Consider the following 18,415-nt stretch of genomic DNA (forward strand, 5'->3'; position numbering starts at 1 on the left):
GAAATCTATATGTGGTACGATGAGGGATTCTAAACCTTACTCTATGCTTACCAGTTGACACAGTTTGCAGAAATATTGTAAAGTATTTGTTAGTGTTGGTGTTCGGCAGTTTTTTTTCCGGCTGTTCGAGTGCACATTTTTTTCTTGAGGTAAGCCGAAGTTCGGTAGTCAATGTCTATGCCCCTTTGTCTGTGAGTGGTCAACAGTAAGGATTCTTCAATTAAATGTTTGCTGTCATTCAACGAGAGGAGACTATTTTTTTTTTCTTTTTTTTTTTAGCTTGAGAAATATTTACCCAAACACCTTAGTTAGATCTAATATTGTGAGAATGAAGACCGCCTCAGCAAAAATTTCAATTGATAAATTTCTTCATTTATCTTAATTGTTTCTGGCTATTTTTAGGAAGTTTTACTGGGTATGTTATTGATACAGTGTCTCAAATAGGGCTGGGTGATATGGCCAAAATATTATATCACGGTATTTTTAAAGAAAAAATGGACGTATGACGGTATATGACAATATTTGTAGTTTTTGAATAATAAAAGTACTACATTTGCTTTATGAGTAGTGAGTGATCCGAGGGTGGTAACACATACATTCTAAGTGATATCAATGAGTCTTTGTCCATTCTGATTTGTTTTATACTGTTCAATTCAACTTCAACCAAAATAAATTTCAGCACTTTTATCATTTCTGCGTTTCCTGCACTCAATTGCAGTGGTGGAAAAAGTACCCAATTGTCATACTTGAGTAAAAGTAAAGCTACGTTAATAGAAAATTACTCAAGTAAAAGTGAGTCACCCAGTAAAATACTGCTTGAATAATAGTCTAAAAGTATTTACTTTTAAATATACTTAAGTATCAAAAGTAAATGTAATTGATAAAATGTACTTAAGTATCAAAAGTAAAAGTATAAATAATTTCAAATTCCTTATATTAAGCAAACCAGATGGCACCATTTTCTTGTTTGTATTTTTATTTTAGGATAGCCAGGGGCACACTCCAACACTCAGACATTTACAAACAAAGCATTTGTGTTTAGTGAGTCCTCTAGATCAGAGGCAGTAGTGATGACCAGGGATGTTCTCTTGACAAGTATGTGAATTTGACCATTTACCTCTCCTGCTAAGCATTCAAAATGTAACGAGTACTTTTAGGTGTCAGGGTAAATGTATGGAGTAAAAAGTACACTATTTTCTTTAAGAATGTATTGAAGTAAAAGTTGTCAAAAATAAAAATTGTAAAGTACAGATACCAAAACAAATGACTTGAGTAGTAATTGAAAGTATTTTTACTTAAGTACTTTACACCACTGCTCGAGATAATTTCCACACGTAGGGCTGCACGGTATGGGCAAATAATCTAGGGCTTATTTTTAACCAAATGTTGCAATCGCAATTTGACTTGCTAATTAGAGCAAAACTGTTGGAATCATGGAAATATAATGACTATTCTAATTCTATAGTTAGAATATAATAATGGGCACTTTGAATACAGTGTTTGAGATGACAACAAATTAAAATGCCAGGGAGGAGTTTTTGTGACAGGGTAGGAACTAAACACTGATAAGTGTTTCCTAGGGAAGCCTATAAGCTTTGGCTACATTGCATGTATTCTCTTAGCTACTTCATGTAGCTAACATATTCTTGCTTTGCATATTCTCTTTGATTTAGAAGATGCTGTTGCACAAACAACATGCTGATGTAAGAAACACAAACTAATAGTGTCATTATAGAACGCTAGTGTATTTATATTAAGAAGGAAAGTGAAAACAGTATGGTTGTCATCAACATTGTTACATGTGCTGCGTTGACCATGCAGACTGAACGCAAGTGTCTCGTGGTTGAGGAACATCAAATGCGCTCCTTGAGTGACAGGGGGCGTGGCTAAGTCTGTGTGGAAAGTGGCACGGAGAGAAAGAGGGGAGAGAGATGACTCAAGTAGCGAAGTAAACTATAAAAATTGACATTACACATGGCGTATCACATTTAACAAACCAAACATTCAAATAAAAACCCAAACCGGTCCCTGCATCAATACCAGTATATCATAAAATACGGTATACCGCCCAGGCCTAGTCTCAAGTGGGACAAACAACTTTAATATTGCAGATTTGTTCCTGTTTTTTGAGGGAGTATGCGAGGCAGACGTTCACTTCACCTAACCGAGTTCTGCTAGGAACAAGCCGAACCTAGTTTGTAGATGCCTTGAGGGCTCTATTTTAACAATCCAAATGCAAGCATAAATGCACTCGCTGTTGCTTTGTGTGTGTGTCAGAAATATTTGTTCTATTTTGAAAGCGGGAATTATGGGCGCACACCTGCCGTTAGTGTAAAGAGGCAGGCTTTCTATGAATTAAACCGTTGTTGGTCTGACGAGGGCTTGACTACTCACTGGTCAATGAAAGCATGTTCTAAAGTTTAAAAAAAAATCTTTCCTTGTTTCAGGTCAACATCATAACAAATTGTACATATATTTGATTTCCAAAAAACATAACCAGGTAACATAAAACAGCATAACAAACAACAAAACAATGAGAGCGAACAAAAACACACTAACAATTGTACGTTCACTTTGAGGTCTCTGCTCTCTTACAATGTTTCATTGCCTCTAACGATTTTTGTTCTATACAAGCCTTCCTTAATTTGACTGTTGCAAAGTGTGTGGCTGTAGTGTATATAGAATACAAAATACCCCTAACAAAAATCCAGTTCAGTTGTATCAACAAAAGACCCATAGTATTTGTATATTGACACTTCTTAGGGTATCTGCAAGTTTAGGGGGAAGAGATCCAATATTGTGAAGTAATCTCTTTCCTTGTTCCGAAATATACCGGTAGTGCTCATTTTCTCCAGTGGCAGCACTTTAAAGACCTCATAATTCCCCTGATGTATTGTTAGTGGCTGGTAGTTCGTACAGTTAAGGAGAATACATTTGCGGCCAACAGAGTATTTATTTTAAGATTGAGCTGTGCTATGGTAAACAAGGTCCTATTTCCAATGACACTTATGGATGATCCATTCCTAGAATGGAATTCCTAGAATGGAATAATTTGCAAATAAATTCATAAAAAATCCTACAATGTGATTTTCTTGATTTTTTTTTTCCCTCATTTTGTCTGTCATAGTTGAAGTGTGCCTATGATGAAAAGTACAGGCCTCTGTCATCTTTTAAGTGGGAGAACTTGCACAATTGGTGGCTGACTAAATACTTTTTTGCCCCACTGTATATACAAAAAATACAAAAGTGCACGAGACACGAACAAAACGTCTTCACTGCTACATCTTCACTGTCATAGTTGAAGTGTACCTATGATGAAAATTACAGGCCTCTCATCTTTTTAAGTGGGAGAACTTGCACAATTGGTGGCTGACTAAATACTTTTTTGCCCCACTGTATGTGTTATTTCATAGTTGTGATGTCGTCACTTATTCTACAATGTATAAAATAGTAATAAAACAATGAAGACCCCTTGAATGTGTAGGTGTCCAAACTTTTCTAGCATTATGGGGGATTGGAAATGATGCAGACATTTACATTAATGGAAGCTACAATCTATCTGCAATATTAAATGTACATATAAAAATAGAGCCCTAAGGCAGCCCTTTTTTTTTAAGTGTCGTTCTTCTGTTTGTTTTTGTCTACTGCAGAGAAGCGAACAGACACCAACGGCAGGGTTTATTTTGTTCACCACACAACGCGGATGACTCAGTGGGAGGACCCACGGACACAAGGGTCAGTTGAACTTCTAAACAAACAACACAAGTATTGTACTGTTACTCAAAACTCTTACATGACTGTCGATGCCCTGTAAATAAGTGTGTGTGTCTGTCCCTCCTGTAGGCTGCTGAATGACAAGCCCCTACCTGAAGGCTGGGAGATGAGGTTCACAGTGGATGGCATCCCCTACTTTGTGGACCACAACCGGAGAACCACCACCTACATAGACCCTCGCACGGGCAAATCCTCCCTGTGAGTCTAGTAAACTCTCAAGTGTTCACTCTCCCTTTGATTTCTGGCCGGCTCTCTAATCTCTAGACTCACTTACTCATTGATTTACGTGCTAACACACCCACATATTTTAAATACTTAATTTTAATCCACAAATCGCATTAGTCAAAGTTCACAGGTGCACTCACCCACCTAATTGACCATTCCCTAAGCCCACCTCCATTTTCCAGGAAGTCCAAATCCTAGTTCAAACCATTGGAGAAAACCCCTCACAATGATCGCAAACTGTTTTTAATACACAATGAAATTAAACACAGACTACCCCTTGTGGATCAGGAGACTCCTGGGAATGTTGTGGTGGACAGTCATTACAACTGCTTCACGTGAACCTGGTAAAATGAAGTTTGTATTATGGCAAGTCACTGGATGCCTCTGAATGCAGTGTAAAAGTTATATTCATAATAGCTAATATGGCTAGCTAACATGCATTAGGAGAAAATATGTTATATTAATTTGGCTAGCTAGTGTTAGCAAAGGTTTCAATGGTGACTCAAGTAGGGCTGGGCGGTATACCATATTTTACTATATACCAGTATTTATGCACGGACCGGTTTGGGTTTTTACTTTACCTTCTATAACGTTATTTGAATGTTTGGTTTGTTAAATGTGATACGCCGTGTGTAATGTCCAAGTTTATAGTTTACTCCGCTACTTGAGTCATCCCTCCGCTCTCTCTCTCTCTCTCTCTTCGTGCCGTTTTCCACACAGACCTAGTCCCACCCCCTGTCACTCAAGGAGCGCATTTGTTGTTGCTTGACCACGAGACACGTTCGTTCAGTCTGCATGGTACATGCAGCAATGTTGATGACAACGATGTTTACACTTTGATCTTAATATAAATCCATAAGCGTTCTATAATTACAATATTACTTTGTGTTTCTTACATCTGCAAACAGCTAGTTTGTATTTTACTAATGCTAATCGCTAGTTAGCTGGCAGTTAGCTGGCAGAGTCAGAGCGAACGGAGCTAGCTAATACAGCCTGATACCAGTACTGGTGGAGGCTTAAATCAGCATGTTGTTTGTGCAACAGTATCTGCTAAATCAAAGAGGAATAGGCAAAGCATGAATATATATGGGCTATATGAATAAAGATTTAATGTAGCCAAAGATTATAGCGTCCACTAGGAAACACGGAACATCACATGGGTTCCTAACCTGTCACAATAACTCGTCCATGGCATTTTAATTCGTTGTCATGTCAAACAACACTGTATTCAAATTGCCCACTATTATTTTTATTCTAACTATAGAATTATAATAAACATTCTATTTCCATGATTCAAAAAGTTCACCCAAGTGTTTTGATCTAAATCACAATTGCAACATTTGGTTAAAAATAAGGCCTAGTATTTTTTCCCATATTGTGGCAGTGTGGAAGTGATCTCAAACGAGTGCAGGAAATGCAGAAATTGATGGAAACGGAGGAAATTATTTTAGGTTGAAGTTGAATTGAACAGTATAAAACAATCAGAATGGCGAAAGACCCATTGAGAATATATGTGTTGCTACCCTAGGGCCACGCACTACTCATAAAGCAAATGTAGAACTTTTATTAATCAAAAACATAAAATACTGTGAAAAATACCATATGATATTTTGGCCGTATCGCCCAGCCCTAGACTCAAGGAGCGCTAGGTAACCAGTTAGCAAACAATGCATTTTAAGGTATAACAGTCGCAATTACCCCTGGGGCGGCTGGTAGCCTAGCGGTTAAGGGCGATGGGCTAGGAACTGAAAGGTAGCTGGTTTGAATTCCTGAGCCGGCAAGTTTGAAAAATCTGCCGTTCTGCCCTTGAGCAAGGCAGTTAACCCCCAACAACAACTGCTACCCGGGTGCTGTTGACGCGGAAGTCGATTAAGACAGTCCCCCACACCTCTCTGAGGGGTTGGGTTAAATGCGGAAGACACGTTCTGGTTGAATGCATTTAGTTGTGCAACTGACTAGTTATCCCCTTTCCCTTTCTTTCCCTGGTGAACTGTTCATTAATTTAGCCATTTAAAAATATATATATATTTTTTTTAAATGAAAACTGTTTTTGCCATTGTCCTCATTGGCTTCCATGCTTTTGAAACGTAAGTTTGTCCAAATTGTCATGACTCGGGCTTGGTTAGCAACGTTTGCTATCCACCGTAGCGCTGTGATTTTGTTGCCCCAAATTCTGGGGTGGGGCTTAGCGAAGGTTCAATTGTGTCACTCAATTCAGAGATGTAAAATGTATTTCATCTTTGCTTCCCACAGTGAGAACGGGCCCCAGATTACCTACGTCAGGGACTTCAAAGCGAAAGTGCAGTACTTCAGGTTCTGGTGTCAGGTATGTACCCTACACACCCTGAATCCTAGTTTCAAGTTTGTCACGTGCACTAGTACACGTGCTTGCTCTTTCCCAACAATGCAGTAGTACTATAACAATTTTTTAAATAAGAAAAAGCCAACTTGAACAAAAACACAGGAAATATAAATAATAACATAATGTAAGTAAGCTATATACAGGGTCAGTGCCAATACCATATACAATGTGCAGGGATACTGGCATGGTAGGGTTCGATATGTAGGGTGGTAAGGTGACTAGGTATCAGGATTAATGATAATCAGAGTAGCAGCAGCGTATTTGATGATTGTGTGTGGGTGTAGAGTCTGTATGAATATGTGTGCGTGAGTAAATGAATAGTGTGTGAGTGTGTAAAATGTGCATAAAGTGTGTGTGCGTGCATAGAGACAGTGCAAAAATATAAACATCAATGCAGAAAGTCCATGTAGCCGTTTTGTTGGCTATTTAGCATGTCTCATGGCTTGGGGATAGAAGCTGTTCAGGAGTTGTTGGTGTCAAACTTGATGCTCCGGTACCACTTGCCAAACGGAAGCAGAGAGAACACTATGGCTTGGGCCTTTAACAATTTTCCGGCCCTTTTCACACGGCCTGATATAGAGGTCCTGGATGGGAGGGAGCTCGGCGCCACTGCCTTCGGAAAGTATTCAGACCCCTTGACTTTTTCCACATTTTGTTAGGTTACAGCCTTATTCTAAAATTGATTAAATCGTTTTTTTCCCTCATCAATCTACACACAATATCCCCATAATGTTAATTTATAAAAAATAAAAAACTATACATAAACTATTCAGACCCTTTACTCAGTACTTTGTTGAAGCACCTTTGGCAGCATTTACAGCCTCGAGGCTTCTTGGGTATGACTCTACAAGCTTGGCACACCTTTATTTGGCGAGTTTCTCCCATTCTTCTCTGAAGATCTCAAGCTCTGTCAGGTTGGATGGAGAGCGTCGCTGCACAGCTATTTTCAGGTCTCTCCATAGATGTTCTATCGGGTTCAAGTGCGGGCGCTGGCTGGGCCAATCAAGGACATTCAGAGACTTGTCGCGAAGCTTCTCCTCTGTTGTCTTGGCTGTGTGCTTAGGGTCGTTGGCCTGTTGGAATGTGAACCTTCGTCCCAGTCTGAGGTCCTGAGAACTCTGGGGCATGTTTTTTGTCAAGGATCTTTTTGTACTTTATTCCATTCATCTTTGCCTCGATCCTGACTAGTCTCCTATTCCCTGCCACTGAAAAACATCCCCACACCACCATGCTTCACCGTAGGGATGATGCCAGGTTTTCTCCAGATGGTGACGCTTGGCATTCAGGACAAAGAGTTCAATCTTGGTTTCATCAGACCAAAGAATCTTGTTTCTCATGGTCTGAGAGTATTTAGGTGCCTTTTGGCAAACTCCAATCGGGCTGTCATGTGCTTTCACTGAGGAGTGGCTTCCGTCTGGCCACTCTACCATAAAGGCCTGATTGGTGGAGTGCTGCAGAAGGAACTCTGGAGCTCTGTCAGTGACCATCAGGTTCTTGATTACCTCCCTGACCAAGGCCTTTTTCCCCCGATTTCTCAGTTTTGCCAGGCGGTCAGCTCTAGGAAGAGTATTGGTGGTTCCAAACGTCTTCCATTTAAGAATGATGGAGGCCACTGTGCTCTTGGGGACCTTCAGTGCTGCAGACAATTTTTGGTACCCTTCCCCAGATCTGTGCCTCAACACAATCCAGTCTCGGAGCTCTACGGACAATTCCTTCGATGAGGTCAATTTCGTGTCTCATACCAAAGGGTCTGAATACTTATGTAAGGTATTTCTGGTTTTTATATTTTGTAAATTAGCAAACATTTCTAAGAACTTGTTTTCGCTTTGTCATTATGGGGTATTGTGAGTAGATTGCTGAGGAAACATTTTTATTTATTCAATTTTAGAATAAGGCTGTAACATAAAATGTGGAAAAAGTCAAGGGGTCTGAATACTTTGCGAAGGCACTGGGCTGTCTGCACCACTCTCTGTAGAGCATTTGCGGTGCAGTTGCCATACCAAGCAGTGATGTAGCCAGTCAAGATGGCCTCAGTGGTGCAGCTGTAGAACATTTTGAGGATTTGAGGGCCCATGCCACCATGACTATGGTTTTGTAATCAATGAACAGCATTCTCACATAGGTATTCCTCTTATCTAGGTGAGTGAGTGCAGTGTGGAGTGCAATTTGAGATTGCATCGTCTATGGATCTGTTTGAGCAGTATGCAAATTGGAGTGGGCCTGGGACGATGGAGATGATTTGTTCCATAACCAGCCTTTCAAAGCACTTCATGATTACAGATGTGAGTGCTATAGGGTGGTAGTCATTGTGGCAGGTAGTCTTAGTTCTTACGAACAGGAATGATGGTGGTCAGCTTAACACATGGGGGTTACAGACTGGGACAAAGAGAGGTTTAAAATGACAGTGAATATGCCTGCCACCTGTCCTGCACATGCTCTGAGAATGCGCCCTGGAATACCGTCTTGCCCTCCGAGTCCTAATGAGTCTTGACCTGATTTACAAACCTTACTGACGTCGGCCGCGTAGCGCAAGATCACCCAGTCCGCGGGGTCCCTCGTGCACGGCTCGGTGTTGTTTTTGTCGAACCGTGCATTGAGTTAATCTGGTAGAAAGGCAAAGTTGGCCAGATCACAGCTGGGTCTTTCTTTGTAATCTGTAATGGACTGTAGCCCCTGCCACATGTGTTGGGCATCAGAGCCTGTGTAATAGGATTCCACCTCGTTCCTATATTGTCCTTTTGCTTGTTTGATGGTTCTGCAGAGGCCGTAGAGGGAGTTCTTGTACATGTTCGTGTCCTCAGCCATTGCCTTAGTGTTGGCTGCGGTTGCCCTGTCCTTTAGCACCAACCTCAAGGCTATGGGCTTTTGATTGGGGAATCAGCGAACCTACACTTTGGGGACAACATCGGTGATGCATTCCTAATGTAGCTGGTGACTGAGCTCATTAGCTAGCTGATGCTGTTGGCGGAGTCCCGAAACATGGTCCAGTCAGGGCTAGCAAAGCCGTCTTGTAGCATAACCTTCGAAATGGAGGACCAGCTTCTGCTTGTAAACAGGAAGCAGGAGTATATGAGTCATGATCTGCTTTGCTGAAGGGGGGACAAGCGAGGGCCTTGTATGTTTGCTTGTTTGTAGAGTAACCATGGTATAAGACTTTATCACCCCTAGTAACGAAGGATGCAAGGAAAGCAGCTTTCGGGTGCATGGCTTCCTGCTTGTTTATAGCCTCATGCAGTTTAAGTGCCAACTTGAGGTATTCCAAGATGTGCTAGCTAGGTATTTCAAGATGGGTGAACAATGGGTCGAGACTTACACTGCGCTAGAGTAAGCACACTGTTTGCTGTTGATTTCCCTGAATCCAATGTCCTGTCTGCTCGATGAATGGAGAATCCATCTAGTTGGATAGCCATGGGGTTATTGAGGGGCGGGTATCTAGTCCGAAAGGCCAGTTTCATCAAAACATACAATATTGCAGTTACGAGAGTCCATTTTGTTATCAAGTGACTGGCCAATAGAATGGAGGGAGTAGGTGGCCGGCGTGTGGATAGCCTGAAAATTGGATCGGAATTACACAGAGCCCAGGGCAGATTTAGTTTAAGTTGAAGACGGAATTGAGGGTAGTAACTGCCGATCTGATGTTCAAAAGTTCTTGTTGATCATAAGAAATCATAGTGGATGCATTTTGTGCAAAAATAGTAAAGATAAACGCAAAATAACAAAGTTGGCTCACAAGACGGCAGCCATACAGTACGGCGTCATCTTCAATCACTACTAGATCGTAGTGTGAACTTTATATCCTCAACCACCTCTGCCCTTCTAATAAGTATTGTTTTTGTTTTTCATTTGGACACTCTTGAAAACAAGATTCGAGAGATTTCATTCTGCTAAATTTTAAATAAATATACAGTGAGTCTTTGGCATTGTGTCCCAATTCTCCCAAAGTATGCACTTACAAGTGCACTCTACCCCATGCCATTAAAAGGAGAATTGGTGTATTTAATGCCGGGTTAAAGGGAGATTCCACTAGACCTGGGTCAAAATATTATTAAGCATTTTTACAATACTTTGAGCGTTTGCTTAAGCCTGTGTAATGCCTCGTGGGTGGATTTGCACTTTTTGGGACTTTTGTATTTGTTCCATTGCAACAGGCAAGATCAATCAACCACAGCTCAAGTATTGGAGCCCAGATCTGGCTTCCACCAGTCTAATTTTCCTTTTAAATCCATGAAGGGAAGTGAACATGTGCACGCACGCTTAAGTGAAAATTAGGAGTTGCCCTTAGGTCGAATTTTCACTTAGTTTCCTATTGACATTAATGCATGACTAAGAAATGTGACTTAATTGAAAGTTAGGATTTGTCATTTATGGCAGAAGGGGAGAGAATTGTTACCCATAGTTATTCCTCTTGTTCCTGTGGCTGTAAATTGAGTAATTCTCTTCATCTTCCAGCAACTGTCAATGCCACAGCACATCAAGATCACCGTCACCCGCAAAACCCTGTTTGAGGATTCATTCCAGCAAGTGAGTGTATAAAAAAACTAGGAAATATTTTATATTTTATAAAGAAATTAATAATAATATATTGAGACACCACTGCACTGGCTGTTTTTGTAGGCATGTGAATAAATAAAAAATAACACTAGTTAGAAATAGTTTGTAATATTCTTTCCGTACTCTCTTTTTGTACCATTGCCCATGGTACAGCATAGCGGATGAATATAGGGGCTGTGTTCCAAGAGTAGTCGAACGTTGTAACTGTTTCCAATTCTGTATCCATCAGATGATGAGCTTTCATCCACAAGATCTCAGGCGGAGACTGTGGATCATTTTCCCTGGAGAAGAAGGCTTGGACTACGGAGGAGTGGCAAGGTGAATTCTGATAGGTTAAGTATGAACTCATATTAGAGATCATTGCAGATTGAATGTTTATTTTTTTTATGTGTGCGTGTATGGAATATTCTTATATTGTGTGTGTGGGGTATGTTCTTATATGGTGTGTGTGTGTTCTCAGGGAGTGGTTCTTCTTGCTATCCCACGAGGTGCTGAACCCAATGTACTGCCTGTTTGAGTATGCCGGCAAGGACAACTACTGTCTCCAGATCAACCCTGCCTCCTATATCAACCCTGACCACCTCAAGTACTTCAAGTTCATTGGACGATTCATTGCCATGGTACCTACCTCAATACTCTCTATGGGGTGAAACTTGACTTCCACTTAGGTCGAATTTCCACACTATTTGTGAAAATTATGATAATGCCTTGAAAATTATGACAATACAACTATTATGCACAGATTTATAGATAAACTTCTCCTTAATGCAACCCCTGTGTCAGATTTCAAAAAAACTTTACTGAAAAAGCACACCATGCTATAATCTGAGTACAGCTCTCAGATACCCATACATATATCCGCCATGTTGTGGAGTCAACATTAGTCAGAATAGCATTATAAATATTCACTTACCTTTGATGATCTTCATCAGAATGCACTCCCAGGAATCCCAGTTCCACAATAATGTTTGTTTTGTTTGATAATGTCCATAATTTATGTCAAAATATCTCCTTTTGTTAGCGCATTCAGTCCAGTAATCCACATTCATGGCGCGCGTTCACTAGTTTCAGACGAAAAGTAAAAAAAGTTCCGTTACAGTCCGTAGAAAGATGTCAAACGATGTACAGAATCAATCTTTAGGGTGTTTTTAACATAAATCTTCAATAATGTTCCAACCGGAGAATTCCTTTGTCTTCAGAAATGAAGTGGAACGCAGCTACCTTTCACGTGATCGCTCGAGACTGAGTTTGTGGCTGCTGGCAGATCTCTGACTCATTCCCCTCTCATTCCCCCCTCCTTTATAGTAGAAGCATCAAACAAGTTTCTAAATACTGTTGACATCTAGTGGAAGCCTTAGGAAGTGCAAAATGACCAATATCCCACTGTGTATTCGATAGGAGCTGAGTTCAAAAACTACAACCTCAGATTTCCCACTTCCTGGTTGGATTTTTTCTCAGGTTTTTGCCTGCCATATGAGTTTTGTTAGACTCAGACATCATTCAAACAGTTTTAGAAACTTCAGAGTGTTTTCTATCCAAATCTACTAATTGTATGCATATTCTAGCTTTTATGGCTGAGTAGCAGGCAGCTTAATTTGGGCACGCTTTTCATCCAAAATTCCCAATACTGCCCCCTACCCCAAAGAAGGTAAGAAAAAATACCTACAAAATATATATAATTAAAGTAACAAATAATTCAAGAGCAGCAGGAAAATAACAATAGCGAGACTCTATACAGAGGGTACCGGTACAGTCAATGAGCGTGGGCACCGGTTAGTTGAGGTAATTGAGGTAATATGCCTTCCTCTGACACCGCCTGGTATAGAGGTCCTGGATGGCAGGAAGCTTGGCCCCAGTGATGTACTGGGCCATACGAACTACCATTTGGAGTGCCTTGCGGTTGGAGGCCGAGCAGTTACCATACCAGGCAGTGATGCAACCAGTCCGATGGTGCAGCTGTAGAACCCCTTGAGGATCTAAAGGACCATACCAAATCTTTTCAGTCTCTTGGGGGGGAATAGGCTTTGTCGTGCCCTCTTCACGACTGTCTTGGTGTGCTTGGACCATGTTAGTTTGTTGGTGACGTGGACACCAAGGAACTTGAAGCTCTCAACCTGCTCCGCTACAGCCCTGTCGATGAGAATGTGTGCGTGCTCGGTCCTCCTTTTCCTGTAGTCCACAATCATCTCTTTCGCTGCACAACAGGTGCAGAACTCTGTATGCCATGGACTCTCCAACCCTGTTCCTGCAGCTACCCAGTGCTTGAAACCAAGTTAAATCTGTTTGGGAACATCAATAGTCATGTTTTCACAACTAAACATATTTCATTAAACTGTTAACAGCCACTCTCTCTGCGCACTGGATAAAGAAATTAAGGAGAGCGGGTTACTCAGTGGTGAGATATTCTGTAGCGAAAGGTAATGTCACCCTATTAATTATGAAAATATTGAAAATGACCTATTATTAGGCTATTCAAAATCAAAGGACCCTCAGACCATGAGAAATACGATTCTCTGGTGTGATGAAACCAAGATTTAACTCTTTGGCCTGAATTCCAAGCATCACGTCTGGAGGAAACCTGTCACCATCTCTACAGTGAATCATGCTGGTGGCAGCATCATGCTGTGGGGATGTTTTTCAGTGGCAGGGACTAGGAGACTAGTCAGAATCGAGGGAAAGATGAACGGGGCAAAGTACAGAGAGATCATTGATAAAAACCTGTTCCAGAGCGCTCAGGACCTTAAGACTGGGGTGAAGGTTCACCTTCCAACTGGACAAAGACCCTAAGCACACAGCCAAGACAACGCATGAGTGGCTTTGGGACAAGTCTCAATGTCCTGGGTGTCCCAGCCAGAGCTGGACTTGAACCACATTTGAGCATCTCTAGAGATACCTGAAAATAGCTTTGCAGCAAAGCTCCCCATCCAACCTGACAGAGCTTGAGAGGATCTGTAGAGAAGAATGGGAGAAACTCTCCAAATAAAGGTGTACCAAGCTTGTAGCGTCATACCCAGGAATACTCGAGGCTGTTATCATTTCCAAAGCTGCTTCAACAAAGTGCTGAGTAAATGTAAATGTGATATTTCCGTATTTCAAACAACCTGTTATTGCTTTGTCATTATGGAGTATTGTGTGTAGATTGATGCGGGGAGAATTTAAATACTAAAATTACAATAAGGCTGTAACGTAAGTGGAGGGTTCTGAATTCTTTCCGAATGCTCTGTATATTGGCCTATGCATAAGCTCTAATATGCATATGGATGTTTTGAATTAATCATCACCTTAGAAAGTGCTGTCCATTTTGTTCTGCTTTGAAACAACATCCACAACGACCATGTTTTCCACCCGGTTTCAACCTGTTGTTTTTACATTTTTCTTCAAATTGATCAATCACAGTGAGGGTGAGTTTTTAAACCACATACTGTTTTAATGGTAAGTGTTTGATGTGATTTTCAATCGCATTTGCATTCATGTCAGGGTGGTTAGAGAGACAATAGAGCCCTGAGTACCAGGCTATTAGTGACCTGATGATCGTTAGCGAGTTGGGTACTACCAATGAATGTCCAGAGTGCGTAAGAGGAGATTACCGTGACTCAACGGTCACATAGAAGTTTACTGCGGTCATGACTGATGACTGCCGGTGTGGTGGTAATACTGTCACCGCAACAGCCCTTCACATCCCTGGTTCATGATGTTTCTCTCCAGGCCTTGTTCCATGGGAAGTTCATCGACACGGGATTCTCCCTGCCCTTCTACAAGCGCATCCTGAACAAACCCCTGGCCCTGAAGGACCTGGAATCCATCGACCCGGAATTCTACAACTCCCTCATCTGGATCAAGTGAGTCCGGGAATTGGGAGTAGAAATGGGAATTGGTGTGAACAGCTTTCCTTATAAATGGAAACTGCTGTTGATTGTTATTGAGTGAGGATAAGGAAAATGGAGGAATGGAGGAAAATGTATGACTATAATGATAATGGCGCAGAGGAGGAGCTGATGAGGATGACTGCCCTCTTGTGATTCCCAACCACCAGGGATAACAACTTGGAGGAGTGTGGTCTGGAGATGTACTTCTCTGTGGACAAGGAGATCCTGGGGGAGGTCACCACTCACGAGCTGAAGCCAGACGGAGGCAATGTCTTGGTCACTGAGGAAAACAAAGAGGAATACATCAGGTAGGGTTGCTTTGAAAACCGACTACACTGAACAAAAATAGAAATGCAACATGTAAAGTGTTGGTCCCATGTTTCATGAGCTGAAATAATAGATTCCAGAAATGTTCCATATGCACAAAAAGCTTATTTCTCTCAAATGTTGTGCACAAATTTGTTTACATCCCTGTTAGTGAGAATTTCTCCTTTGCCAAGATAATCCATCCACCTGACAGGTGTGGCATATCAAGAAGCTCATTGAACAGCATGATCATTACACAGGCGCACCTTTTTGCTGGGGACAATAAAGGCCACCCTAAAATGTGCAGTTTTGTCACACAAACCAATGCCACATATGTCTCAAGTTTTGAGGGAGCATGCAATTGGCATGTTGACTGCAGGAATATCCACCAGAGCTGTTGCCAGAGAATTTAATGTTAATTTCTCTACCATAAGCTGCCTAAAACGTCGTTTTAGAGAATTGGGCAATGCATCCAAACGGCCTCACAACCGCAGACCACGTTTATGGTGTTGTGTGGCCGAGCGGTTTGCTGATGTCAAAGTTGTGAGTTGTGTGCCCAATGGTAGCAGTGGGGTTATGGTATGGGCAGGGATAAGATACAGACAACAAACACAATTACATTTTATCAATGACAATTTGAATGCACAGAGAAACCGTGATGAGATCCTGAGGGACATTTAGTGCCATTCCTCCGCAGCCATCACCTCACGTTTCAGCATGATAATGCATGTCACAAGGGTCTGTACACAATTCCTGGAAGCTGAAAATGTCCCAGTTTTTCCATGGCCAGCATACTCACCAGATATGTAACCCATTGAACATGTTTGGGATGCTCTGGATCGACACGTACAACAGCATGTTCCAGTTCCCAGCAACTTCATACAGCCATTGGAGAGGAGTGGGACAACATTCCACAGTAAACAATCAACAGCCTGATCAACTCTATGCATTAACCTAAGCAAATGGTGGTCACACAAGATACTGACTGATTTTCTGATTCACACCCCTATTTATTTATTTTAAGTATCTGTGACCATCTGTATTCCCTGTCATGTGTAATCTATAGATTAGAGCCTAATGAATATATTTCAATTGCCTGATTTCCTTATATTAACTGTAACTCAGTCAAATCTTTTAAATTGTTGCCTGTTGTGTTTATATATATTTTTTGTTCAGTGTAGAAATCTGTGTGTGTGTGTGAACACTTTCTTTATCAGATGTTTTTTTCCAACAGAAGAAAGCAAATGTTCTGACACATCGTGTGTGCTTGTGTCTGTCTTTCTTTGTGTCCCCCTGTGTGTCTGTGTCCTTCCTTCAGGCTGGTGGCAGAGTGGAGGTTGTCCAGAGGGGTGGAGGAGCAGACCCAGGCCTTCTTCGAGGGCTTCAATGAGGTCCTTCCCCAGCAGTACCTGCAGTACTTCGACGCCAAGGAACTGGAGGTACACAATGGCTTAATTCGTAGACTGGTGAAATTAGTTTCTGTAATGAAGAAATGTGACGTGAAAACCACTGTGCTTTTTAGACCACCTGAAAGGGGACTACCCAAATAGAGGCCTCCTTTAAATCTAACCGTATGGCTGTTACACAGAGACCTACCTTAAGTATTTAAACTTTTCCTTTCAAGTGCTAATGTCTTGCACTGAATTATTGAGTGCCTCGACCCTAGACTGTTGATTCTCGGGGTCAATTTGGAAACCAGCAGTGGTCAATCACCATGGTAGCGGGTAAAAAAAATAAAAAAATCTCCCAAAGTGATATCCGGTCCCACCACCAGGTGATGCTGTGTGGCATGCAGGAGATAGACCTGGTGGACTGGCAGAGGCACACCATCTACAGGCACTACGCACGCAGCAGCAAGCAGATCCTCTGGTTCTGGCAGGTCAGAATGGCTCTACCGTTTTAATGAAGCAGTTCATTAATTCATGAATTATGGAATATTGTGAAGGGGTGTTTGGCATAGTTTGACGCGTGAATGTTCTGATGTGAAAATGTTAATTCCAGTTTGTGAAGGAGATGGACAATGAGAAACGTATGAGGCTGCTGCAGTTTGTCACCGGCACCTGTCGGCTCCCCATGGGTGGCTTCGCTGACCTCATGGGTACGTTGGAGAATAAATAATACATGTATTTGAAACTGTTAGAGAGAAGGCTGGCTTAACCCCTGCCGTCCCAATATAAGATATGTTTTGTTCTATTCATTCTACTAACTCACACCCAGAGGGATTGTTTATGGATACCGAGCAAGTAATCCATTGAAGTTGAGGATTCAAATAAATATTTTGGGTGGAAATTGATTTGGATGGATATAGACATTGAATCAGAAGTGGAGACATACAGGTAACTGCCAAAATATAGGAAACACCAATATTAAGTGTCCTAATAGGGCGTTGGACCACCACGAGATACCAGAACAGCTTTAATGCGACTTGGCATAGATTCTCTGGAACTCTGTTGGAAGGATGAGATGCCGTTCTTCCATGAGAAATTCCATCACCCAGTGTTTTGTTGATGGTAGTGGAAAACGTTGTCTCAGGTGCCGCTCCAGAATCTCCCATAAGTGTTGAATTGGGTTGAGATCTGGTGACTTGAGACACACACACACAACCCTTTCAACCCCCTATGCTCCTTTTAAGTCCCATCTTTCAAAGTCACTGAGATCTCTTCTTCTAGTCATGATAGCCAAAATACTGGGCAACTGGGCATGTGTATACATGACCCTTAGCATGGGATGATAATTGCTTGATTAACTCAGGAACCTCACCTGTGTGGAATCACCTGCTTTCAATATACTTTGTATCCCTTATTTACTCAAATGTGTCCTTTGTTGTGGCAGTTACCTGTAGATGGAAATGGACAAACAAGTATGGACTGCTAGACCAGGCCCAATTACAGACATTGAGGAATGTTATGTTACTTGTGTGGATGAGAGTTGTATCAAATAATTTTGTTTTTGTTTTTTAGGGAGTAATGGCCCACAGAAGTTCTGCATTGAGAAGGTGGGCAAAGAAAACTGGCTTCCAAGAAGTCACACTTGGTAAGTTCCTTCATGGAGTTACTCACAGGTAGTTTTTCAGCACTTTCACTGACTGAATATTACATTTTGCCCTGCCACACAAGACGACTTTGTTGTTTTCAATTCAACCAGAGAGAACCTTTCCTCTCTTTCTTCAATGAATTTTGTCATCAAATATCTAATACATTTTATGCCACTTTTATCAAAAGCAACTCTGTACAGTGAGAACATAAATATTTACTATGTGTCTGTGATCCCCGCCGGATTGAACCCCACAATCTTTGTGTTTCTAGTGCCATGCTCTTACCAACTGGGAAGT

The 18,415-nt window shown here is 41.4% G+C and overlaps 1 protein-coding gene across 2 annotated transcripts in view; it reads left to right on the plus strand.

Annotated features, from left to right (window-relative positions):
• LOC110493899 (E3 ubiquitin-protein ligase Itchy) overlaps nucleotides 1-18,415 on the plus strand; it is a 57,793-nt gene that overhangs the window by 36,143 nt on the left and 3,235 nt on the right. For both annotated transcript variants that reach the window (XM_021568480.3, XM_021568481.3), the window contains 12 exons: nucleotides 3,651-3,735; nucleotides 3,844-3,972; nucleotides 6,253-6,325; nucleotides 10,811-10,882; nucleotides 11,142-11,230; nucleotides 11,373-11,532; nucleotides 14,618-14,751; nucleotides 14,946-15,086; nucleotides 16,403-16,523; nucleotides 16,859-16,963; nucleotides 17,086-17,182; nucleotides 18,045-18,117. In XM_021568480.3, the coding sequence (XP_021424155.1) occupies nucleotides 3,651-3,735; nucleotides 3,844-3,972; nucleotides 6,253-6,325; nucleotides 10,811-10,882; nucleotides 11,142-11,230; nucleotides 11,373-11,532; nucleotides 14,618-14,751; nucleotides 14,946-15,086; nucleotides 16,403-16,523; nucleotides 16,859-16,963; nucleotides 17,086-17,182; nucleotides 18,045-18,117 (1,279 nt within the window). The remainder of the gene's footprint in view (nucleotides 1-3,650; nucleotides 3,736-3,843; nucleotides 3,973-6,252; nucleotides 6,326-10,810; nucleotides 10,883-11,141; nucleotides 11,231-11,372; nucleotides 11,533-14,617; nucleotides 14,752-14,945; nucleotides 15,087-16,402; nucleotides 16,524-16,858; nucleotides 16,964-17,085; nucleotides 17,183-18,044; nucleotides 18,118-18,415) is intronic.

The sequence above is a fragment of the Oncorhynchus mykiss genome, chromosome 17 (genome assembly GCF_057628025.1).
Source record: "Oncorhynchus mykiss isolate SJ-2025 chromosome 17, ASM5762802v1, whole genome shotgun sequence".
Taxonomy (NCBI): Eukaryota; Metazoa; Chordata; class Actinopteri; order Salmoniformes; family Salmonidae; genus Oncorhynchus; species Oncorhynchus mykiss.